General features: G+C 48.5%; 1 protein-coding gene across 5 annotated transcripts in view; it reads left to right on the top strand.

The window, feature by feature from the left end:
• The window catches only part of LOC147107751 (uncharacterized), a 79,997-nt gene that overhangs the window by 33,976 nt on the left and 20,490 nt on the right, over positions 1–25,531 (top strand). For all 5 annotated transcript variants that reach the window (XM_086007031.1, XM_086007033.1, XM_086007029.1 and 2 more), the window contains 3 exons: positions 17,917–18,084; positions 23,189–23,262; positions 23,528–23,725. In XM_086007031.1, coding sequence (XP_085863157.1) covers positions 17,917–18,084; positions 23,189–23,262; positions 23,528–23,725 — 440 coding nt within the window. The remainder of the gene's footprint in view (positions 1–17,916; positions 18,085–23,188; positions 23,263–23,527; positions 23,726–25,531) is intronic.

The raw sequence follows: 25,531 nt of genomic DNA, 5'->3' as shown, positions 1-25,531 counted from the left end.
GTCGCATTCTCTCTTTCCACCTGGCCGTTCCCTCGGGGGTTGTAGCTGGTGGTCCTACTTGCTGCAATACCTCTCGCTAGTAGGAACTGACGGAGTTCCTCGCTCATGAAAGAGGAGCCCCGGTCACTATGTATATAGTTTGGGAACCCGAACAAGGCGAAGAGGTCGTTCAGGCATTTAATGACCGTGGTACTGGTCATGTCTGGGCAGGGGAAGGCAAAGGGGAAACGGGAGTACTCATCAACAATGTTGAGGAAGTACACGTTACGGTCAGAGGACGGGAGGGGCCCCTTAAAGTCGATGCTCAGGCGCTCGAAGGGGCGGGTGGCCTTGATCAGGCTTGCTCTGTCCGGCCTAAAGAAGTGCGGTTTGCACTCGGCACAGGTCTGGCAGTTCCTGGTTATGGTCCTGACCTCCTCGATGGAGTAGGGCAGGTTGCGGGCCTTAATGAAGTGGTAAAGTCTGGTGACCCCGGGGTGGCAGAGGTCGTTGTGGAGGGTCTGAAGTCTATCACTTTGCGCGCTGGCGCATGTAATTCGTGACAGAGCATCGGGGGGTTCGTTCAGCTTACCTGGCCGGTACAAGATATCATAATCGTAGGTGGAGAGCTCGATTCTCCACCTCAAGATCTTGTCATTCTTGATTTTGCCCCTCAGCTTGTTATTAAACATAAAAGCGACCGAACGTTGGTCGGTAAGGAGGGTAAATCGTTTGCCTGCCAGGTAGTGCCTCCAGCGTCGTACCGCCTCCACAATCGCCTGGGCCTCCTTCTCGACCGACGAGTGTCGGATCTCAGGGCCCTGTAGGGTCCTTGAGAAGAAGGCCACCGGTCTCCCCTCCTGGTTAAGGGTGGCGGCTAGGGCGAAGTCGGATGCATCGCTCTCGACTTGGAAGGGGATGGACTCATCCACTGCGTGCATAGTGGCCTTGGCAATGTCTCCCTTAATGAGGGAGAAGGCTGCGCACGCTTCCTCCGTAAGGGGGAAGGATGTGGACTTCATGAGGGGTCTGGCTTTGTCCGCATAATTGGGCACCCATTGGGCATAGTAGGCGAAGAGCCCCAGGGTTCTCTTAAGTGCCTTAGGGCAGTGGGGGAGGGGTAGCTCCATGAGGGGGCGCATTCTTTCGGGGTCGGGGCCGATGAGTCCGTTCTCTACTACACAGCCAAGGATGGCAAGGCGCGAGGTGTTAAACACACATTTCTCCTTATTGTAGGTGAGGTTCAGCCGTTGGGCCGTACGGAGGAATTTCTCCAGATTCACGTCATGGTCCTGCCGGTCGTGGCCGCAGATGGTGACGTTATCTAGATAGGGGAATGTGGCCTGCAGTCCGTTCTGGTCAACCATCCGGTCCATCTCCCTTTGGAAGACCGAGACCCCGTTGGTGACACCGAAGGGGACCCTAAGGAAGTGGTATAGGCGCCCATTCGCCTCGAAGGCGGTGTACTGGCGGTCCTCGGGGTGGATAGGGAGTTGGTGGTAGGCCGACTTAAGGTCGATGGTCGAGAATACGCGGTATTGTGCAATCTGATTGACCATGTCAGATATGCGGGGAAGGGGGTATGCGTCCAGCTGGGTGTATCTGTTTATGGTCTGGCTGTAGTCGATGACCAGGCGATTTTTATCGCCGGTCTTAACGACCACGACCTGGGCACGCCAGGGGCTGTTGCTCCCCTCGATGATGCCCTCCTTCAGGAGACGCTGCACCTCAGAGCTAATGAAAGCTCTGTCCCCAGCGCTGTACCGCCTGCTCTTGGTAGCGACGGGTTTGCAGTCGGGGGTGAGGTTAGCGAACAGGGAAGGTGGCGGCACCTTGAGGGTGGATAGGCTGCAGGTGTTACGCGGTGGGCGGTTTAACCTTCGCTGGTTGTCGACTGTGAGTGGGGGGAGGGGTCCACCGTATGCTAGGGTTACACTTTGGAGGTGGGATTGGAAGTCCAGCCCTAGTAGGACGGCAGCGCAGAGCTGGGGGAGGACGAGGAGTTTAAAGTTTTTATACTCTGTACCCTTAACCGACAAGGTCACAGCACAGTAGCCGCTAATGTCCGTGGCGTGGGACCTCGATGCCATCGAGATTCGGTTGCGCGTTGGCAGGACAGGGAGGGAGTAGTGGCTCACCGTGTCTGGGTGGATGAAGCTCTCCGTGCTTCCGCTGTCGAACAGGCAGGTCGTGGCGTGGCCGTTTACTTTGATGTCCATCATCGACTTGGACAGGTGGTGTGGGCGGGCTTGATCCAGAGTGACGGAGGCTAGCGTGTAGGTAAGCGAGTCGTTGTCGTCTGCGGGCGAGGCGGTCGTCGGGTCCGGGGGCCCGGTGGCAGTCGGGCGTGGTGGGTAAAATGGCGTCTCCCACGAGGTAGGACAAAATGGCGGAGAAGATGGCTGCCCCCATAACTCACATGAGGCACTATTGGGGTCGGTTGCCTTGATCAAAGATGGCCGCCCCCATGACTCACGTGTGGGGATACTGGCCTCAGTTGCCGTGAACGAAGATGGCCGCCCCCACAGTTCGCATGAGGCACTGCTGGCCTCTGAAGATCCGCTCCTGCAGGCCTTAGAGAAGTGGCCTTTCTTCCTGCAGGTTGTGCAGGTAGAGTTCCTGGCTGGGCAGCGCGACCTCGGGTGCTTCTCCTGGCCGCAAAAGAAGCAGCCGGCGGCCCGATCGCAGGTGCCCGATGTCGGAGCCGGTACCGGGGGTGGCGGGCCCGGTCGGGTCCGGGACGCCGACGCTGAGGTAGGTCCCGGGGGCGGCGCTGCGAAGGGTATTGCGGTAGGGGTCGGGGTAGGTCCCGGGGGCGGCGCTGCGAAGGGTATTGCGGTAGGGGTCGGGCCCGAGTCCCAGGGTCGCGAGCAGTACCTGGAAAACGCCTCCTGGTCCTGATGGGCCACCTCCAGGGAGAGAGCGAGGGCTTCAGCTTTGTCCAGGTCGAGGTCTTTAGCTTCAAGCAGTCTTTGCCGTGAGTTATCGGACCGTAGGCCTTTCACAAAGGCATCGCGGATATTATCTTCTGTATTTTCAACAGCCGTCACCGCTTTAAAGTCACAGTTCCTGCCGAGTGCTCTTAGCGCCCGTAAAAATTCAGCTACAGACTCTCCTGGCTGTTGCGGGCGGGATCTTAGGAGGTGCCTGGTGTACATGTAATTTACCGGGCTGCGGTACTGCTGTTTCAGTAGGTTGATAGCGGCCTCGTACGTAGTCGTGTCCTGGATGAGTGCGTATACTCTCGGGCTCGCTTGGGCGTTCAGAAGTCTTAGTTTGGATCTCTGCGGGGCGCCGGATTCTTCCAGGTAGGATTCGAAGCAGTCCAGCCAGTGTTTGAAGTTGAGGGCTGCGTTTGCTGCCTGTGGGTTTAGATCCAGGTACGGTGGTTTGAGGGCTTGCAGCCAAGCCGGCTGGTGTGGCTGTGCTTCTGGGAGGGCTTCTGGCTGGCCAGTAGTAGACATCTTAAAAATTTAGTCAATAAAATTGATATACCTATCAATTCGTCCAATAAAAGCGACGAGTTAGGAACGTAACTAAAGGTTTTTATTGACTAAATAACAGAGCCCACCCTCGTGGGTGATCGGGTCCAACAAGGAGGAATACCAGCCAGTCGACTACCTTTATACCTGGGCAGGTAGGTGGAGCCATGGGCGGAGTCGGAGGTGGTCAGCCCAGGTATAACAGCGCGACAAGAGGCGACCTCGTATCGTGATACAACAGTGATAACGGTGATAACAATACAACAGTGATAACTATAGTGTAACGATAAAAGTGGTTTACCACAACCTTTAAATAGCGCTCCTCCAGGGGACATCCGACTGCAAGCCGCCGCCTCTACCTATCGTTGTTAACAGCAGGCGCACAAGCAGGGGGCGAGAGGGAATTTTTCATCCGGGGGCGCTGCGCACGGCAATGACGTCACGATCTCCGGGCGCAGGAGATCGGGGCACAACGTCTTCCCTCCGCCGTAAAATTCCCACCAAGTTTAGCAGAAGCCGTTGATATTGACACGCCCGATCGTAAAGGAGCCCAATTTATAGCCCGAAGTCTCTCCTACACAACATAATTTAAAAAGTCACCTAAACAAGCCTCTCTCCCACCTCTGATTTGCTTGCAGAAGTATGATATCGTGCAGTGATAACATTAGAAATTCCAGGAAGTTTCTTCAAATCACATTTAAAGGATCTTTGTGCCAGAATTAATTTCATTAAATCTTTTAGTTCTTCGGTGTCCACAAACTGCATGCACAACCTTTACACATTTTAACTTTTTTTAACAGTAGCTCTTTGTCAAAACAGACACCAGGTACCCTTTACAAATCTGTACTTTGTTCAGTGGCTCGACATGTTGAACTTCTGCCTTTGGAGCAGCAAGACGCAGCTTTTTTTTCATTCTGCCTATGATTTCACAATAGTTTAATGTGAGCTTCCATTATCAGCCGTGCTACTTTTGGGAGGCATGAGGTAGAAACCAGAAATAAGGGCTCCGATATTTACAAAGAGGGAGCAGGGGTGACTTTTAGCATCCAGGGAATGTGGAGGACCTGCCTAATGTAATGGCAGGACCGCAATTACATTTTTTATCTCTGTTATCAGGGCATTCTGGAGGGGGAGGGTGAACAGCCAGTTGTCGTGGTGCATATAGGTACCAACGATATAGGTAAAAAATGGGATGAGGTCCTAAAAGCTGAATATAGGGAGTTAGGAGGTAAATTTAAAAAAATAGGACCTCAAAGGTAGTAACCTCAGGATTGCTACCACTGCCACGTGCTCGTCAGAGTAGAAATAGAAGGATATTTCGGATGAATACGTGGCTAGAGGAATGGTGCAAGGGGGAGGGATTCAAATTCCTGGGACATTGGAACCAGTTCTGGGGGAGGTGGGACCAGTACAAACTGGACGGTATGCACCTGGGCAGGACTGGGACCAATGTCCTAGGGGAAGTGTTTGCTAGTGCTGTTGGGGAGGGTTTAAACTAAAATGGCAAGGGGTTGGGAACCTGTGCAGGGAGACAGAGGAAAGGGAAGCAAGGATAGAAACAAAAGACAGGAAGGAGAAAAGCAAAAGTGGAAGGCAGAGAAATCAAGTGTATAAATCAAACAGGGCTACAGTAAATAATAATTCTAAAAGGACTAAGATTGTTAAAAAAACAAGTCTGAAGGCTTTGTGCCTTAATGCGAGGAGCATTCGTAATAAGCTGGATGAATTAGCTGTGGAAATAGATGTAAACAGCTATGATATAAATGGGAATAAAGAGACATGGCTCCAGGGTGACCAAGGCTGGGAATTCAACATCCAGGGGTATTCAATATTCAGGAAGGACAGGCGAAAAGGAGATGGGGTAGCATTGCTGGTTAAAGAGGAGATTAACACAATAGTAAGGAAGGATGTTAGCTCTGATGATGTGGAATTTATATGGGTAGAGCTGAGAAATACCAAGGGGCAGAAAACATTAGTGGGAGTTGTATACAGACCCCCAAACAGTAATGCTGAGGTTGGGGATGGCATTAAATGGGAAATTAGAGATGTGTGCAATAAGGGCACAGCAGTTATCATGGGTGACTTTAATCTACATATAGATTGAGCTAACCAAATAAGTAACAATACTGTGGAAAAGGTATTTCTAGAGTGTATACGGGATGGTTACCTGGACCAACATGTCGAGGAACCAACTGGAGATCAGGCCATCTTAGACTGGGTATTATGTAATGAGAAAGGATTAATTAGCAATCTTGTTATGCGAGGCCCCTTGGGGAGGAGCGATCATATATGATAGAATTCTTCATTAAGATGGAGAGTGAAGTAGTTGACTGAGAGACTAGGGTCCTGAATTTAAATAAAGGAAACTACGATGGTATGAGGCACGGGTTGGCTAGGATGGATTGGGGAACGTTACTTAAAGGGTTGATGGTGGATAGGCAATGGCAAACATTTGAAGATCGCATGGATGAACTACAGAATTTGCTCATCCCTGTTTGGCATAAAAATAAAACAAAAAAAGTGACTCAACCGTAGCTAACGAGGGAAATTAGGGATAGCATAAGATCCAAGGAGAGGACATATAAATTGGCCAGAAAAAGCAGCAAACCTGAGGATTGGGAGCAGTTTAGGATTCAGCAAAAGAGGACAAAGGGATTAATTAAGAGGGGGAAAATAGAGTATGAAAGTGAACTTGCAGGGAACATAAAAACTGACTCAAAGCTTCTACAGATATGTGAAGAGAAAAAGATTGGTGAAGTCAAGTGTAGGTCCCTTGCAGTCAGAATCAGGGGAATTTATAATGGGGAACAAAGAAATGGCAGACCAATTAAATACATACTTTGGTTCTGTCTTCACAAAGGAGGACACCAATAACCTCCCAGAGGTGTCGGGGAACATAGGGTCTAATGAGAGGGAGGAACTGAATGAAATCAGTATTTGTAGGGAAATTGATGGGATTGAAGGCCGATAAATCCCCAGGGCCTGATGATCTACATCCTAGGGTACTTAAGGAAGTGGCCCGAGAAATAGTAGATGCATTGCTGGTCATCTTCCAAAATTCTATAGACTCTGAAACAGTTCCAATGGATTGGAGGGTAGCTAATGTAACCCCACTATTTAAAAAAGGTGGTAGAGAGAAAATAGGGAATTATAGACCGGTAAGCCTGATATGGTAGTGGGGAAAATGCTAGAGTCCATTATAAAAGATGTAATGGCAGAGCACTTGGAAAACAGTGACAGGATCGGACAAAGTCAACATGGATTTACAAAAGGTAAATCATGCTTGACTAATCTACTGGAATTTTTTGAGGATGTAACTGGTAGAATAGATAAGGGAGAACCAGTGGATGTGGTGTATTTGGACTTTCAGAAGGCTTTTGATAAGGTCCCGCATAAGAGATTAGCGTGTAGGGTTGCAAAGGGTAAATTTCCGGAAATTTTCCACGGGAAGTTTAGCTTGGGAATTTTGCCCAAAAAAGCACATGCTAGCATAATACTGTTTTTTTTTGTATTTTCTTTTTTTTCCACAGGTCCTCTCTTAAAATTACTAACAGAGATGGAATCTTAATTATTAAGGAATTTCTTAATCAATATATGTTTATCTTCCTACTTGGCTTGTTTTAATAATTACAAGTTTTGTGTGTGACTGTGAACAAATGTGTCCTGATTGGTTGGATGAGCGATTAGCTCCCTCTATTTGTAATATTTGCATATCGAATTGTGATTGGCCTGCAGGCATCTGTAAGACTGCTATAGTTTTTTTAAGATCCAGGTTAGGGGTCCTGAGGGAAGTCATTTTGTTTTCTGCTGATGTTGTGATGATGCAGTAAGTAAATCAGACTTTATACCAAATAAACCAGTTACTTGTTGAACTCTGTTGTCCTTCAATTTAAAATATACAAAATAATACACTATTGGTGATGTAGCGTCGTGTGTGTACAGGTCATGCTTCCATCACGTGGAGCATCAGCAAAAATGTACTCACCCTGTTGCAATCGTGCTGATCGACCGCAGGCTGAGTATAACAGAGTCCAAGGAAAGCTCAAAGAAACGATAGCGATGGCAGACTGTGTTGCAGTTATCTCAGATGGGTGGTCAAATGTACGAGGGGAGGGCATCATAAACTACATCGTCTCCACTCCTCTCCCAGTGTTCTTCAAGAGCACAGACATGAAGGGCAACAGACACACAGGCACATACATTGCTGATGAGCTGAAAGCGGTCATCAACGATCTTGGATCACAGAAGGTCTTTGCAGTAGTTACTGACAATGCTGCGAATATGAAGGCTGCTTGGGCTCAAGTAGAGGAGGCCTACCCTCCATATTACATCTATTGGGTGCGCAGCTCATGGGCTTAACCTGCTCCTCAAGGACATCATGGGTTTGAGAACCATGGAAGCACTGTACAAGAGAGCCAAGCAAGTTGTTAAGTATGTCAGGGGAAAACAGGTAGTTGCAGCAACCTACAACTCCAAGCAAATGACAAAGAACAAGAACACCACACTGAAGCTACCCAACAACACTAGACGGGGTGGTGTTGTCATAATGTACAACAGCCTTCTGGAGGGTAAGGAGTCGCTGCAAGAAATGGCAATATCCCAGTCTGGGGATATGTAAACCACCATCAAGAAAATACTGCTGGATGATGTGTTTTGGGAGAGAGTGGTTAGCAGCCTTAAACTACTCTCACCAGTAGCATCTGCAATTGCTCAGATTGAAGGAGATGACGCTGTCTTGTCAGATGTTCTCAGGCTTTTTACTAATTTAAAAGAACAAATCAGCATTGCCCTACCCACATCCCTGCTGCTCAAAGCAGAGGAGAAGGCAATTGTTCAATTCATACAGACGCGTCAAGAATTTTGTGTCAAGCCGATTCATGCTGCAGCATACATGCTGGACCCAAAGCATGTTGGGAGACCAATACTTTCTGGAGAACAGATCAACAGGGCTTACAGTGTGATTTCTACCCTCTCACACCATCTCAATCTGGATGTGGGCAAAGTTCTCTACCAAGCAAGGTCTTTGGAATGGGGATGGGATATGGGAATCATGCAAGCATACCTGGTGGAAGGGACTTTGTGCATCTGAGGCCCTGTCACCTATTGCATCGGTGATACTCCAAATCCCACCTTCATCAGCGGCCTCTGAACGAAACTGGTCACTTTTTGGGAATACGCATACAAAGGTGCGCAACAGGCTGACTAACAAGAGAGTGGAGAAACTGGTGGCTATCCGGGCGAACCTACAACTTATTGAGCCAGATACAGAAGTGTCCACCACACAGCTAGACACTGACACAGAGGAGGAAATGGACACGTCAGAGAATCAGGAGGAGCAATGAGGAGTAGAAGACTCAGAAGACTCATGAGTAGAAGACTCAAACGGACAAAATAAGGACAAATTACAGGTTAAATAAGCTGACGCTCTTTTTATTTTATTTTAGATGGGTCTTTTTTGTGGTGGTTCAATAAAGTTCAAAATTATAACCTAAATAAAGTTTTGAAAGCCTGTTTTTATTTGTATGGTACAGTATGTCTATTTTGACGACAAAGATAATATAAGGGTCAGAGACAAAAACCATCAGTGTGCAAAAAAACTCTAAATTCCCGAAAATTCCCATGGAAAGTTTCCTCTTTTAAAAATTCCCAGAATTTTGCAACCCTATTAGCGTGCAAAGTTAAAGCACATGGGATTGGGGGTAAGGTACTGACTTAGATAGAGAACTGGTTGGTAGACAGGAAGCAAAGAGTTGGAATAAACGGTTTTTTTTCCAAGTGGCAGGCAGTGACTAGTGGGGTGCCGCAGGGATCGGTGCTAGGACCCCAGCTATTCACTATATATTAATGATCTAGATGAGGGAACTAGATGTAATATCTCCAAGTTTGCAGACGACACAAAGCTGGGTGGGCATGTGTGCTGTGAGGAGGATACAGAGAAACTCCAGTATGATTTGGACAGGTTGGGTGATTGGGCAGATGCAGTATAATAGATAAATGTGAGGTTATCCACTTTGGTGGCAAAAACAGGAAGACAGATTATTATCTGAACGGCAATAGATTGGGAAAAGGGGAAGTGCAACGAGACCTGGGTGTCCTTGTGCACCAGTCGCTGAAGGTAAGCATGCAGGTACAGCAGGCGGTTAAGAAAACAAATGGTATGCTGGCCTTCATAGCGAGAGGATTCGAGTACAGGAGCAAGGATGTCTTGCTGCAGTTGTACAGGGCCTTGGTGAGACTACACCTTGAATATTGTGTGCAGTTTTGGTCGCCTTATCTGAGGAAGGATGTTCTTGCCATGGAGGGAGTGCAGCAAAGATTAACCAGACTGATACCTGGGATGGCAGGAATGACGTATGAGGAGAGATTGGGTCGATTAAGCTTATATTCGCTAGAGTTTAGAAGAATGAGAGGGGATCTCATTGAAACTTATAAAATTCTAACAGGACTAGACAGACTAGATGCAGAAAGGATGTTCCCAATGATGGGGGAGTCCAGAACCAGGGGTTACAGTCTAAGGATAAGGGGTAAGCCATTTAGGACAGAGATGAGGAGGAATTTCTTCACCCAGAGAGTGGTGAACCTGTGGAATTCTCTACCACAGAAGGCAGTTGAGGCCAATTCATTAAATATATTCAAGAATGAGTTAGATATTCAAGAAGGAGTTAGATATATTTCTTAAGGCTAAAGAGATCAAGGGATATGGGGAGAAAGCAGGGACAGGGTACTGAATTTGGATGATCAGCCATGATCTCATTAAATGGCGGAGCAGGCTCGAGGGGCCGAATGGCCTACTCCTATCTTCTATGTTTCCCACCCAGCAGCTGGCCAGATTGAAGGCTGTCCAGCTGTTGAGCAGAAGGCCTGTGCTAGAAGCCGGGGAGCCTAGCGATTGCAGGCGGGGTGGGGGCTGGAGGGAGAGATTGCGGGGGTGGTGGCGGGAGGGAGAGGTGGGGGAGGGAGAGATCACAGAATCACAGAAACCCCACAGTGCAGATAGAGGCCATTTCGGCCCATCGAGCCTGCACCGACACATATCCCACCCGATCCCCGTAACCCCTACACCAACACATATCCCACTCTATCCCCGTAACCCCACGTATTTAATCCCCCTAACACTAAGGGTCAATTTATCATAGCCAATCAACCTAACCCGCACATCTTTGGACTGTGGGAGGAAACCGGAGCACCCGGAGGAAACCCACGCAAACACTGGGAGAATGTGCAAACTCCACACAGACAGTCACCCGAGGCCAGATTTGAACCCGGGTCCCTGGCGCTGTGAGGCAACAGTGCTAACCACTATGCCGGGAGGGGAGGGAGTGATCATGGGGGTGGGGGAAGAAGATTGTGGGTCGGCATCAGATCGCGACAGCTTAACTTGGGTCGTCGGGGCGAAGCACTCCTGCACCTCCTGGCTCATGAGTGCTAGAAAAGCTGCTGCAACTGGCAGTTCTCGCCTCCCTTTAGCTGCCGGGTTTCCCGATCCCTGGAAAACCTGGCCCGCAGCCATTAAATCTAAGTGGATATCACTCTGCTGTAATCTGAAATAAATACAAAAGAACCTGTAGAGCAATATCAATGGAAGCTGAAGTGTGGATCACCTTTCTATCCTCGGAACTAGTGAATAGCTATGTTGCTTTGGGGTGGGGGGAAGGGAGACAAAGCCTGACTTGTTTTGTTAACACAGCATTTCATTTTGCTGCACTTGTTACATTTGTTATGAGAATTCCATAACAAAGTTGTACATATTTATTATCAGATCCATGTAGCATGGAGAATCAAGGGATCATCTTAATTTTCATTTTAGAAAGGTAATCTACCGAGAAGCAGCAGTAACCGAAAAAGATTTCAAAAGCTAAAATAATTTTTAGTTGTGTTTATTAAAAAAAAAAAGTTTTTTTAAAAATAGTCAATGCAGATTGATGCTGTTGAGCAGGTTTTTCTTGTTTAACTGCTTAATCATGACAACCCTTTACCAGGAAATGTCACATTTAAATTCTACACCCAACACAAGTCAGGCTGGTCATTTAAGTTATTTTAAACACAATTGATAGCTGGCATTTTAGATTTCTGAACCTTTAAAAATGGAGCATTCTATCTTGAGTAACCTTGGACTAGAAGCTTTGCTCTAAATTTCTAATGTTTCATGTCGAACAGAAATGTTTCTGATCCGTTTACCATAAACAAAGGAGTAGAACCTCTTTAAACAAACATTTTTTTGGGGGGAGTGGGGGAAGAGGGGGTGATGGGGGGGGGAAGAGTTAGTATGACCTAATACTTTTGTCAAAATATCCTTTTTTCACACATACATACCTGTGTGGCGGATCGCCACCTAAATGGGCGCAATCCACTTTTCCGTCCGTGGACAATAAATCGGGCACCTTGCCTTTAAGAAGCATGCTGCCTTTAAAGCATGACAAAGGAGCGGGCGTCGCCCTCTGTGTGTACACAAAAGCGCGGGCGTCGCCCTCATTCTGTTTTCGGGTTTAGCAGAGAGAAGAGCTGGGGCAGCCACCTCTCAAGAGAATGTAATAAAAAGCCATGTGTTCCTCAGATCGGTTCGGCCTCCATTCGTGTTCCGCGGCAGCCTCAACATTGGTGACCCCGACGCTCAGAACGTATTCCGAGCACTGCAATGGCGGACACGAACGCAGTTTCCGTGAAACTGCCGGAGTTTTGGGAAAACCAGCCCGAAGCCTGGTTCCTCCAAGCTGAGTCCCGATTCCGGCTGCGACACATCACCACAGATGGGACGAAGTATGATTACCTCGTCGCATCACTCGGTAGCTCCACAGTCACGAAGGTCTGGATAGCGCTGCAGAACTCACCAGAGGAGGGCAAGTATGCACATCTTAAGGCCGCGCTCCTTAAAAAATTTACGACCTCGACATACCAGCGAAACTGCCGCCTCCTCGACCTTCCAGGCCTCGGTGACGCCTCACCGTCAGACCTCCTCTCCCACATGCTCTCACTCACCGACGAGAGCCCACCCGGGTCCCTCTTCCGCACGCTGTTCATCCGCCAGCTACCTCCCAGCATCCGCCCAGCGATCATGGCGTCCGGCCTCATGGACCTTGAAGCCCTGGCCGACGAGGCCGACAAGCTGCTGTCCGCTCACTCCAGCCGCGACGTCGCTCCGGACCTGGCAGCCACAGCCTGGGCGCGCCCCTCACCGGCCACCACGCGGCCACAAGGCCCAGCCACGGGGCCCACGGGACCTTCGCGCCCCACAAACCCGGGCTACTGTTACTACCACGCACGGTTTGGCGCCAGGGCACAACGGTGCACACCTCCCTGCTCCTTCAAGTCCGCCCCCATACCAGCCCCCACGATGGCCGTGGGCTACGCGGGCTCCCTGCTGTACGTCACGGATGACAAAACCGGCCGCCGGTTCCTGTGCGACACTGGAGCTCAGCACAGCATCATCCCGGCCTCCGCCCTCGACATCCAAAAGGGCGAACGAGGACAGGCGCTGGCTGCCGCTAACGGCTCGGACATCCGGACGTACGGCACCTGCACAGTCACCCTCGACCTCGCTGGTCGCCGCTACCGCTGGGAGTTCATCACTGCCAAGGTACTCTCCCCTCTCATCGGCGCAGATTTCCTGTGTGCCCACGGCTTACTGGTAGACATCCCTCGACACCGCCTCGTGGACATGAACACCATGTCCCCCATCCTGGGCGCCATGGCGTCACAATGCTACGCCCGGGCCACGGATGACTACTCGGCACACCTGGCCGAATTCCCGGCCCTCACCAACCCGACCTTCTCCGTGGAGGTCGCCAAACACGGGGTGGAACACTTCATCCCCACCACAGGCTCCCCAGTGTACGCCCACGCCCACAGGCTGGACCCGGCCCAACTGGAGATCGCGCGGACCGAGTTTGCCACTATGGAGCGGCAGATGATGCCGAGCTGTTCCAACAGTCCCTGGGCCTCCCCACTCCACATCGCCCCCAAACCAGGTGGGGGTTGGCGCCCCTGCGGGGATTACCGCCGCCTCAACGACGCCACCACCCCTGATCGGTACCCCGTGCCGCACATTCAGGACTTCTCGGCTAGACTGGCCGGCCGCTCAGTCTTTTCCAAAGTCGACCTGGTGCGCGGCTACCACCAAGTCCCCGTCCACCCCGCGGACGTCCCCAAGACGGCCGTAATCACCCCCTTCGGGCTTTTCGAGTTCCTGCAGATGCCCTTCGGCCTCAAAAACGCGGCCCAGGCATTCCAACGGCTCATGGACTTGGTCCTTCGGGACCTGAAGTTCCTGTTCGTCTACCTGGACGACATCCTGGTAGCCAGTTCCTCCAAGCAGGAACACCTCGAACACCTTCGCATCCTGTTCGGGCGCCTCAGCGACCACGGGCTCATCCTCAGCCCAGCCAAGTGCCAGTTCGGCCTGGACAAGATCGACTTCCTCGGCCACCACATCACCCATGCTGGGGCCATTCCCCTGCCCACCAAGGTGCAGGCCGTCCAGCAATTTCCCCGCCCCACCACCATCAAAGGACTCCAGGAGTTCCTCGGGATGGTGAATTTCTACAACCGCTTCATCCCCATAGCGGCGTCCCTCATGAGGCCCCTGTATGAAGCCCTCCGCGGTAGGAGCGGCAAGATGGCGGTCGAATGGATGGCAGACGTATCAGCCGCCTTCAACTCCACCAAGACCGCGCTCGCCGACGCCACCCTGCTCGCGCACCCACGGCCCAATGCCAGAGTAGCGCTCACCACGGACGCCTCCGACCATGCGGTCGGCGCCGTGTACGAGCAGTGGGTCGACGGCGCCTGGCAACCACTTGCCTTCTTCAGCCGCCAACTACGCCCCCCGGAGGTCAAGTACAGCACCTGCGACCGCGAGCTCCTCGCGCTGTACCTGGCGGTCCGCCATTTTCGGTTTTTGCTGGAGGGCCACCCCTTCACTGCGTTTGTCGACCACAAACCCCTGACATTCGCAATGGCAAAGACAACCGACCCCTGGTCCGCCAGGCAGCAGCGCCAGCTCACGGCAGTGTCCGAGTTCACCACAGACATCCAACACGTCTCCGGCCGAGACAGCGTAGTAGCCGACTGCCTCTCCCGCCCCGCCATCCACGCCGCACACCTGGCAGTCGACTACGCTCAACTCGCAGCAGACCAGCTCACGGAGCCTGATCTGCTCTCTGCACCTACCAGGGTTACGCCTGGCCGACGTCGCCTGCGGCCCGACTGCAGTCACGGTCAAGTGCGACATACCCCTATCTCAACCTCGGCCCAGCGTCCTGGCGCCGCCGGGTATTCGAGATTCTCCACAACCTCTCCCACCCCGGCACCCGCGCATCCATCAAATTGGTAGCCAACCGCTTTGTCTGGCGCGGCCTTCGCAAGGATGTGCGTACTTGGGCCAACTCCTGCCTAGCCTGCCAACGGGCCAAGGTGCAGCAACACACGAAAGCACCCCTCGAGGAGTTCACCATCCCTTCACGTAGATTCGACCACATCCACGTGGACATCGTCGGGCCCCTGCCGCCGTCGCAAGGCCACACGCACTTGCTGATGATCGTCGACCTCACCACGCGCTGGCCCGAGGCAATTCCACTGACTTCTACCACCGCCGCCGACATCGCCAGAGCCTTCGTCAGCACCTGGGTCGCACGGTTCGGCGTCCCCTCCGACATGACGTCGGACAGAGGTCCGCAATTTACCTCTGAACTCTGGACCGCCATCGCACGCAATCTCGGGGTGACCATTCACCGCACCACAGCGTACCACCCCCAAGCCAACGGACTGTGTGAGCGGTTCCACAGATCCTTGAAGGCATCTCTTCGAGCCAGCCTCCAGGACGGCGCCTGGACCGACCGACTCCCGTGGGTCCTCCTCGGCCTGCGCTCCGCGGTTAAAGAAGACCTCCACGCATCGGCAGCAGAGCTCGTGTATGGCCAGCCGCTGCGCGTACCCGGCGAGTTCCTGCCCACCGCCACGACACCCTGGTCAGCCGACCAGCAATGCCACGACTTCGCCTCACCGGCGCTACAGTTCGCCCCGGTGCCCATTGCCCGGCACGGCGAATCCACCTCACACACCTCCCGCTAAGCCTGCACCAGGCACGGTTCGTTTTCGTCCGGCACGACGCCCACCGCGGACCCCTTCAACCCCCGTACGACGGGCCCTACAAAGTGCTACAGGCTGGGGACAAATTTTTCGCCCTACAAGTGGGCGACAGGACTGAAAAAGTGTCGGTTGACCGACTCAAGCCAGCACACTCGGAGCCCGGTGAGCAGGTCCCAGTAGCTCGTCCACCGCCACGCGGCCGACCTGCCCTCAAGCCAGTACACCCGGCTGCTCCACGCCCGGCCGTTCCACGTCCACCGGCGTCCTACAAGAGCCGGTCCGGCCGGCCCATCAGACCGCCGCACCGTCTCGTCCACACCTCCTAAGCGGATTCTGGGGGGAGCTGTGTGGCGGATCGCCACCTAAACGGGCGCAATCCACTTTTCCGTCCGTGGACAATAAATCGGGCACCTTGCCTTTAAGAAGCATGCTGCCTTTAAGGCATGACAAAGGAGCGGGCGCCGCCCTCGGTGTGTACACAAAAGCGTGGGCGTCGCCCTCATTCTGTTTTCGGGTTTAGCAGAGAGAAGAGCTGGGGCAGCCACCTCTCAAGAGAATGTAATAAAAAGCCATGTGTTCCTCAGATCGGTTTGGCCTCCATTCGTGTTCCGCGGCAGCCTCAACACCAGTCAATTTCCATTGATGTTACACTTGGGTGGCAATGGACTCAAAGCCAGTCCCTGCCGAAGGTTGGGTTAGTGTCAAAGACTTCCACTGCTGTTGAGCTACCTACAAGCGAAGAAGTCACTGAGCACAGGGATTGCACATTCAGGGTGAGTGTGGGAGTAGGAGCGGCAACACTGGGAGAAGGGTGCGATGTCCAGAGAAGATCATGGAGTGGAACCGCTAATTTGTAATGTGCATTTGTGGGGGCAAGGTAAGGTCAGGCTTTGGCTGGCTGGCTTGGACCTGTCCTGTATAAATGAGGCTGAGTGGAGTCGGATTGAGCCTCCTATAGACTCCTCTCATTGGCTGTGATATCTCTTCATATAGAACAACAACAACTTGCATTTATAGAGTGCCTTTAACGTTGTAAAATGTCCCAAGGTGCTTCAGAGGAGTGTTATCAAACAAAAATTTGACACCAAGCCAAATAAGGAGATATTAGAACAGATCTTGGTCAAAGAAGTAGGTTTGAAGGAGCATCTTAAAGGAGGAAAGAGAGGCAGAGAAGTGGAGAGGTTTAGGGAGGGAATTCCAGAGCTTGGGGCCTAGGCAACTGAAGGCACGGCCGCCAATGATGGAGCGATTAAAATCGGGGATGCGCAAGAGGCCAGAATTGGAGGGGTGCAGAGATCTCGGAGGGCTGTAGGGCCGGAGGAAGTTACAAAGATAGGAAGGGTGAGGTCATGGAGGGATTTGAAAACCAGAATGAGAATTTTGAAAACAAGGTATTGCTGGACCGGGAGCCAATGCAGGTCAGTGAGCACAGGGGTGATGGGTGAACAGGACTTGGTGCGAGTTACACGAGGGACAGCAGAGTTTTGGATGAGCTCAAGTTTGCAATGGGTGCAAGATTGGCAGGCGGTCAGGAGATCATTGGAATAGTCAAGTCCAGAGCTAACAAAGGCATGGATAAGAGATTCAGCAGCAGGTGAGCTGAGGAAGGGGTGGAGACGGCCGATGTTAGAGGTGGAAGTAGGCGGTCTTGGTGATGGAGTGGATATGGGGTCGGAAGGTCAGATAGTTCACCAATGTTGCGAAGGATCTGGTTCAGCCTCAGACAGTCACCAGGGAGAGGGAAGGAGTTGGTGGCTAAGCTAATTGAATCTTGAACCAGCATAAAAGATCACGGAAAACATGAGCACAAGTGATTTTAGGCGTAACTCACTTACATTTGAAATTCCCTAATCTTTTCTGCTGGTTCAGCCAATTATGTCTATCTGGGTGCAAAACTAGCAGAAACAAGCAAAAACCTCCCCCCATTGGTGTGAAAGAATTTGGAATAACCTAGAAGAAAATGAATTTGTAAATTTAATGATTTTTGGAGGAATTACAATTTTTTTTTTAGATTGTTATTTGTACAGCTACATTCTGCTGGGTTAGAAATAAAAATGGTGGCTAGAATTTTTTCTAAAAACTGAACTTAGTGATGTGATTGGTTAAAATTGCAGCCTTTCAAAAATATTTTTTTTTGTGGGAAATGGCCAAGCCCTTATTAACTTATAAAGGAAAACATACAATTTTAGAACTTGTGCTGGTGTATTGGTGCCTATGTGCCTTACCGAGCAGAGTGGTAGGAAAAACTGAACTCAATTTTTAAGCAAAAATACTACCACAGCCTTTGAATAGTTATGTGTTGTTTGGATTATTAAACATTCCTATAATGAATACTTCATACCTTTTGCTGACTGATCCTTATTTTACCTAGACAAAAGTGCAGCAATAGAAATGGCAAGAGACTTGACGAGCAGAAAGTTTTTAAATCCTTTGAGTGGACATGGATTTGAAGACAGCGACGCTCTGTACAGATTGATAGAGCACGACTATGCTTCAGCATTAAACACTGGAGTTACTGCAGAATATAGTGCGGCTTCCGGTATGTATTGTTTTGTACCTCTTTTTACTGATGTCCAGTGGAAGATTCACTATCCAGAGTGTCTAACTGAGATGGATAACGTTTAAAATACACTGGTTACTGTCAGTCGTAAATTTGAGCATTTCTTTTCACATCCCACAATATTTTTTTTTAAATTAAGTTTTCAGCTTCCGACTGAGAGTCCTTACTCTCTACCATTGCATCCACATTTCCCACATTTTTATTTCAACCATTGCCACCATCTACGACCAAAAGTACAACACACAACATAAGGAAAGTTAAATTGGAAGCAGTCCGCAGTGTCCAATTTTGAGAGTGGGCGGATTATTTAATTATACCTGATTGTGAACCTCATGATGAATTCTTAAAAAATGATTCGGTAATACTTTGCAAGACCACCTCCAAATATTTTAAAATTCACTGGCACCTCTGAGTTATTTCTAATATAAATGAAACTTTCTTATCATTTAAATGTTGAACTATTCTGAGTGAACTGGGGGGTGCAGTGAGTTAGCAATGTGTCCTCGGTCTGAATCTTTGTTAACTGTAAGGCTACTACTTAAATTAGCTGAGACTAATCAGTTATATAAATACTTGGTGTGGGCTTATAACACAATAAAAATCCATAATTTGGATCCATTTGGCAATTTCACTGAGAAGCCAAGTTGGTGTAAAAATGGAAAAAATCAAATTGCTGCAACAGGACATGTTGTTCTCATGTTGGGTTACGGTCCTATTGGGACAGAGGGGAACCTTTTCTGTTGAATATCTGACACTAAAATACTTTATTCTGACCTTGGGTGCCCAAAATGGAGAGGGTGTATGTAGAGAGAGAGGAATGTTCCTTTTTCATTTTTAAAATTAAAAATGTGCTATATTCAGCAAATCTAAATGACTTATGGCATATTACATCTGTGAAGTACTGGGTAACTGTAAGGAAATGTACAAACCTCACCAGGGTCTGTTGATGCCAATTTGTTCAGAAAAATGGTTTCACCTGAGCTACTTTTATGATCCCATGGCAAAACACTTTGTTCAAATTACTATAGTTTGAGGCTGAAATGTGGAACCACCATTCAAGTCCATAATCTTTTTTTCTTCTTTGAGCTGGGTTTAAGTTCCTAACCATCTGTTTGGTGTTTAAATCACGAGCACTTGGGAGCTTTAAAAATTTTTTTTATTAAAGTAAGTTTAACTGTTGCTGAGTGTACCAGGAAATTGGGCTAATAAGCTCTGGCAGCTGTTTCAGAAGCTAATTGGATATTTATTTAGAAGAATTTTGTTAAATATGCTCCCCTGGATAATGTACTGAGCTTTAAAGTTCAGTCTCTGAAAGAAAGACTTGCATTTATATAGCGCCTTTCATGACCTCCGGACGTCCCAATGTGCTTTACAGCCAATGAAGTACAGTTGTACTGTAGGAAATGTGGCAGCCAATTTGTAGTGCACAGCAAGTTCCTACAAACAACAATATGATAATGACCAGATTATCTGTTTTTAGTGATGTTGATTGAGGGATAAATATTGATCAGGACACAGGGGAAAGCTCCCCTGCTTTTCTTCGAAATAGTGCCATAGGATCTTTTAAGTCCACCTGAGAGAGCAGACGGGTCCGAGGTTTAACGGCTTGTAATTTGCGGTTAGAGGTGAAGCAAAGGCTTTCGCCACTGGCCCCGAAGTAAACTTCCCACAAAGATCTCGCAATCTCTGTGGCGAGAAGTTCAGCTTTTCCAACATTCAGTTGAGATCAGTGTAAGTTAATGGGGAATCCCTAACGCGAGCTGCTGTGACATCAACAAGCTGTCTTAGCAGCCAATCACAATGCAGAATTCTCACTGACCGAGAACCAGGAAGTGAAGAAGCTCCTTTTATTCTAACTTTTTACAAATGTTATGGAGAGCAAAACAAAGATTGGGGCTCTCACATGGGGGAAAAGGTAAACATGAAAAAACCTTTTTTTAAATTTAAAAGTTTCTTAAAAATTAACATTTTTATCATAATAGAGAAATTTGACACTTAGTTTTTCAGGGCCATAACACTTGTTTAACGGACAATACGTTGTTAAAACCCCAGTTACACCTAATCTAGAAGGGTCTAACTTTTAATGGGATATTTAACAGCGATATTACCGTGGAAAAGCCGAAGTTTCCATCAGTTTCACTGATTACACAGATTGCTGGCTGGGGCGGGCCAGAGCGCAGCCAGTGTCGAAGCAGTGAATGACTGACCGTAACTTCAGGATTTCTGCGTTAGGATGCGCACGCGCTACATCCTGAAGTTGCGGCCAGTTTCAAAGGGGCGATAACAGCGAACGCGGCAAAGTATCCAAGAGGGGATAAATGTAAGGTGGCATGACAGGGTAACAGGAAGGGTTGAAGACAGGCAAGAAGGGACAGAGAACATTCTGCAAACATATTTTTGTTTATGGTATTTTAAATATTGGTCCATTATAGCATCCACTTGATCATATGCATCACTTCCTCCCTTGCTTCTGCTGCTCCCCTTCCCCATCCTTTTCCCAGAGTAGCACAAGCTCAGGGACTGAGTGACATTGCTGACCCCTCTTCCCAGAATTGCATTAGGTCAGTGGCACAGTTGGTTAGAACATAATTATTTCACCTCTTAAAATCCACCCAGATTGACACATTCTGTTGCTCAGTTTTAAGTTAAATGAACTTGGTCAGTAATGGGAATAATTTTGACTGGATTGGCAGTCTTACTCAAATAGCCCCAAGGATGACTGCAGTAAGAAGTGAAAATTCTTAGAAGTAAAGCTGGGGTTCCTCACTTCGGGCTGGGGTTATGATATATCAGTGGGGTAGTTTGGCAGGAAACTTTACCCTGCATCTAATTCATGTTATGCCTGGTGTTCAATCCCTCACTGATGTGCAAAGACTTTTTAAAAGCTGCATTGTTGGTAAATTGAAATACTTTATAACCCAGTCTCCTAAAGCCTCAAGATTACAATTCTCATCCTGGTGCTTAGATCCCTCCCTATCTCTGTAACCTCTTCTAACGTTGTAGACCACCGCCCCCCCACCCCCCCCCCCCCCCGCAAAAAAAAACTGTTCCGCTTACTCTGGCCACCATTCGCCCAACCATTGAAAACTATGCCTTCAGCCATCTTGGCCCTACGTCCTGGAATTCCCTCGCTAAGCCCCTCCACCTCCCTCTCCTACTTTTAAGACTCTCCTTAAAGCCCATGGCTGAACAAGTTTTTGTTGAACCCCTCCTAATATCTCCTTTGGCTCCGCATCATTTTATTTCTGATTACGCCTCTGTGAAGTGCCCTTGAGATGCTTTTCTACATTCAAGGCACTAAATAAATGCAACTTGTTGCTCACATACTCCGTCCCGTTCAGAATCCTCCTTGTGTCCGTTCAGATTTTTGTTCGCTGCCCTTTACGCCAATAATAACTTTTGGTGGTGGCCCTCTTACTCTGCCGGCTGTTCCGCCTCTTCCATCCCACCCCTCACCCTGCCTTCCCTCAGTCGTGTCTGCTTCCATTTCTGGATATATTGCTCCCTCTGTCAGTCTGCTCTCTTGACTTGTTTATATTGTAAATTGGTAGTTTTGTAATATACTGTGCTGTGATGGTACGTGCGGAGAAGAGACCAGGAGCTGGCTGAGGATCAGCCTTCCTCAGTTCAAGTTGAGCCATGCTATGTTCAAATGTAGCTTCCTGGCTTTGTGGCATCATTGCTATTAATTATTATGCTTTAAAAAGAGAAAGATTAAAAATTATGCATTGTGAAAAGAACGATTCAGAAGTGCATTGCGTCCATGTTCTAATGCAGTCTACCAGGAAGTTATAGAACATGGCAATTTCCCAAGAATGTCCTTCCCCTTAGAGAGAGGAAGTGATCAAGTAATGTTCAGCAATTCCAGTTACTCTCTCATAGCAACAACAACTTGCACTTATATATAGCGCCTTTAATGTAGTAAAACATCCCAAGGTGCTTCACGAGAGTGATTATCAAACAAAATATGACACCGGGCCACATGAGATATTCGGACAGGTGACTAAAACTTGGTCAAAGAGGTAGGTTTCAAGATGCATCCTAAAGGAGGAGAGAGAGGTTTAGGGAGGGAATTCCAGAGCTTAGAACCTTTACAGCTGAAGGCACGGGTGCCAATGGTGGAACGAAGAAAATCAGGATGCGCAAAAGGCCAGAATTGGAGGAGCGCAGAGATCTCGGGGAGTTGTAGGACTGGAAGAGGTTACAGAGATAGGGAGGGGAGAGTCCATGGAGGGATTTATAAACAAGGATGAGATTTCTCAAATCGAGGCATTGCCAGATTGGGAGCCAATGTAGGTCAGCGAGCACAGGGGCGATGGGTGAACGGGACTAGGTGCGAGTTAGGACACGGGCAGCAGAGTTTTGGATGAGCTCAAGTTTACCGAGGAATTTAGTCAGAGGAATTGACAGAGCTTCAGAAGTCAATGCATTCCAGGTATCTTCTGAAGTGGAAAATCAATTGGCCAAAACTTGAGGGAAAAAGTGGTAATAAGGGAAGAAATACAGTGAGGGACAAATAAAAACACAGAGGGGAATTATAAACCTGAGAAAAAGAATCCATAAACACATAAATAAAACCTGCAAATACTGGAACGTGAAATCAAAACAGAAGATGCTGGAAATGTGTAGCAGGTCCATCAGTATCTGAAGCGAAAAGATAGGTTAATTTTTTGGGTGCAGTCCCTTTCCAAGAATAAATGAAGGGATTTTCCAACGTGTAGGTCGCTTTTTGGAGGAATTATGGTCGCACAATGGACTGGTGAATTAACACATTGTATTACGGAGTGTGTTGCAGAATCATGGCATCTATTCACCACATAGTGATTTTCTGCATCACGAGGGTGAGGTGTCGAGTAGGGGCAAAGATTCAGTGTACAATTTTGTCTGATAATGCTCCTGTGAAGTGCCTTCAGACATTTTACTACATTAAAGGTGCTATATAAGTGCAAGTAGAAGTTGTTGCACAGAAGACAAAGTGAAGCTCTCCCAACACCACCACCCCCGAAAAAATAGTATAATAGCCTGACAGTTTCTCATGTTCAATTCTACTATTAACTTGCTCAATAATCTGTCAATACTTTAGCTTCTAGACTTTCTGAATTTATGAGAGACTTGGTTCTGAAGCTGTTCTCGGAACACATTACACCTGATGGCAAGGTTAGTCAATGGTTTTTTGTCCAGTAAAATTTCCCTATATCTGCTCTTCGCTCTACATTTTTCAATTCACACTTAAATGTTCAACCGCTGTACCCTAATTATGCTAATTTCAATTTAAAAAAGTTAAATGCCTACTTAAGTTTCACTACTTCAATATATTTCTAGTAATTATCTCATGAATAGCTTTAATCCATTTAGTTTGATTTGAGAGACAACTAAGTAACTACGGTCAGATTAATAAATAACACTGTCACCTTTCTTGTAGTTTGTAGATTACAAATCCATGGTGGAGAGTCCAATTTTCGAGGAGTATTGTCAACTTGCAACACAGCTACAGCGCTTGGATCTTGAAAATCTCACTAGGAAAGAGAAGCTAGCATTCTTCATCAATGTGTATAATGCATTAGTGATTCATGGGAATATTAAACAAGGACCACCAAAAAACGTTTGGCAGAGATATAAAGTAAGATGTCAAACATGCAATTTTTACCCCTTATTGTTTTGCGAGGGCTAACAACTTGCACATAGATGACACTTTGAACATGCAGTGGGTGGTTCATACAGTGACATTCACATCTGCGCAGGGGGAGGGAGATGAGCTAAGTGATGTGGCTCATGTGCACATCTGAAGAGCTCAGTTTTTACGTGCTGTTACAAAGGTAGAGAATGATGGAGCTAGGTGGAGAGTTTTGGAAGAGCAGTTCAGAGGGCCAGAAAAAGATGGCTGAATGTCTGTCACCGAGGGAGCCACAGTCTCAGGATACGGGGTAGGACAGAGATGAGGAGAAATGTCTTCACTCAGTGGTGAACCTGTGGAGGCCAAGTCACTGAATATATTTAAGAAGGAGATAGATAGATTTCTAGGCACAAAAGGCATCAAGGGATATGGGGAGAGAGCAGGAATATGGTATTGAGATAGAGGATCAGCCATGATATTGAATGGCGGAGCAGGCTCAAAGGGCCGAATGGCCTACTCCTGCTCCTATTTTTCTATGTTTCCATGATGGCGAAGCAGAGGGATTGTACCTAGACCAGAATCGGAAGAGCAGAGGGTGTGAGTGCAGGAATAGGGTAGAGCAGTTTGTTCTACCCTACCGAGTACGCCGCCGGCACCCAACTAGAATACAAACTTGCCTGTGGCTCAGTTGGTAGCACACTCGCCTCTGAGTCAGAAGGTTGTAGGTTCAAGTCCCACTCCAGGGACTTGCGCACATAAGGCTAGGCTGACACTCCAGTGCAGTGCTGAGGGAGTGCTGCACTGTCGGCGGTGCCGTCTTTCGGGTGAGCTGTTAACCTGCTCTCTCAGGTAGATGTAAAAGATCCCATGGCACAATTTCGAAGAAGAGCAGGGGAGTTCTCCCTGGTGTCCTGGCCAATATTTCTCCCTCAACCAACATCACTAAAACAGATTATCTGGCCATTTTCACATTGCTGTTTGTGGGACCTTGCTGTGCACAAATTGGCTGCCATGTTTCCTGCATTACAACAGTGACTCCACTTCAAAAGTACTTCATTGGCTGTAAAGCGCTTTGAGACGTCTGGTAGTCGTGAAAGGTGCTATAGAAATGCAAGTCTTTCTTGACCTGATGGGGATCCTCCTTCGTGAACTTTCTCCCTGACGCTGTGCACTCGAGGGCAGCATAATGGCCCTCGGATCCCAGGGGCTCAGCGTGTGCGGAGAAGTACCTGGGATCACTGGGCTTGGTGCTCCAATCAGTGAAAGCGCCAAGTTTCCTCTTGACAGATATGTGGGAACCAGCATCAGGCTTTTATAGTTAATTGCTCAATAACTGTTACACAGAGGAATAAAGTTACAGAATAAGGCGACAGAGGAGAAAGGAAGGTGCTTTTACATGTAATGGGGGGGGGGGGGGGAAGGTGCTTTTACATGTAATGGGGGGGGGGGCGGTGGGAGGGATGCAAATTGAAATTAGATTGTTTCTTTTCATTAAACTATTACAGTAAATTGTACTGTATTTATTCAAGATATCAAATTATATTACTGCCTGTCTAGAATGAAAAAAACTTTTGATAATTTTTAAAAAATACACTCCTTAAAGCATTTTAGCTATTGCTGAACCGCCCTGGCTGGATGCAATTATTTTCACCATTAACACGGCTTAACCTGCAAAAGAACGGAAAGGTGGTTCTTCTTTGCAGTGAAACCGGCTCCTGTGCCTGCTTTCACTAACCGTAACATTTAAGGCCATAATTGGTGGGCAATTAGTCCAACTCTGCGCCAGCAATGAGCATTTCCCTGTCGGTGCGA

Source organism: Somniosus microcephalus, chromosome 14 (genome assembly GCF_052327205.1).
Source record: "Somniosus microcephalus isolate GS21.2 chromosome 14, FLI_Smic_1.0, whole genome shotgun sequence".
Lineage (NCBI taxonomy): Eukaryota > Metazoa > Chordata > Chondrichthyes > Squaliformes > Somniosidae > Somniosus > Somniosus microcephalus.
The sequence above is the reverse complement of the archived record's forward strand: the minus strand, read 5'-3'. Positions and strand labels throughout refer to the sequence as shown.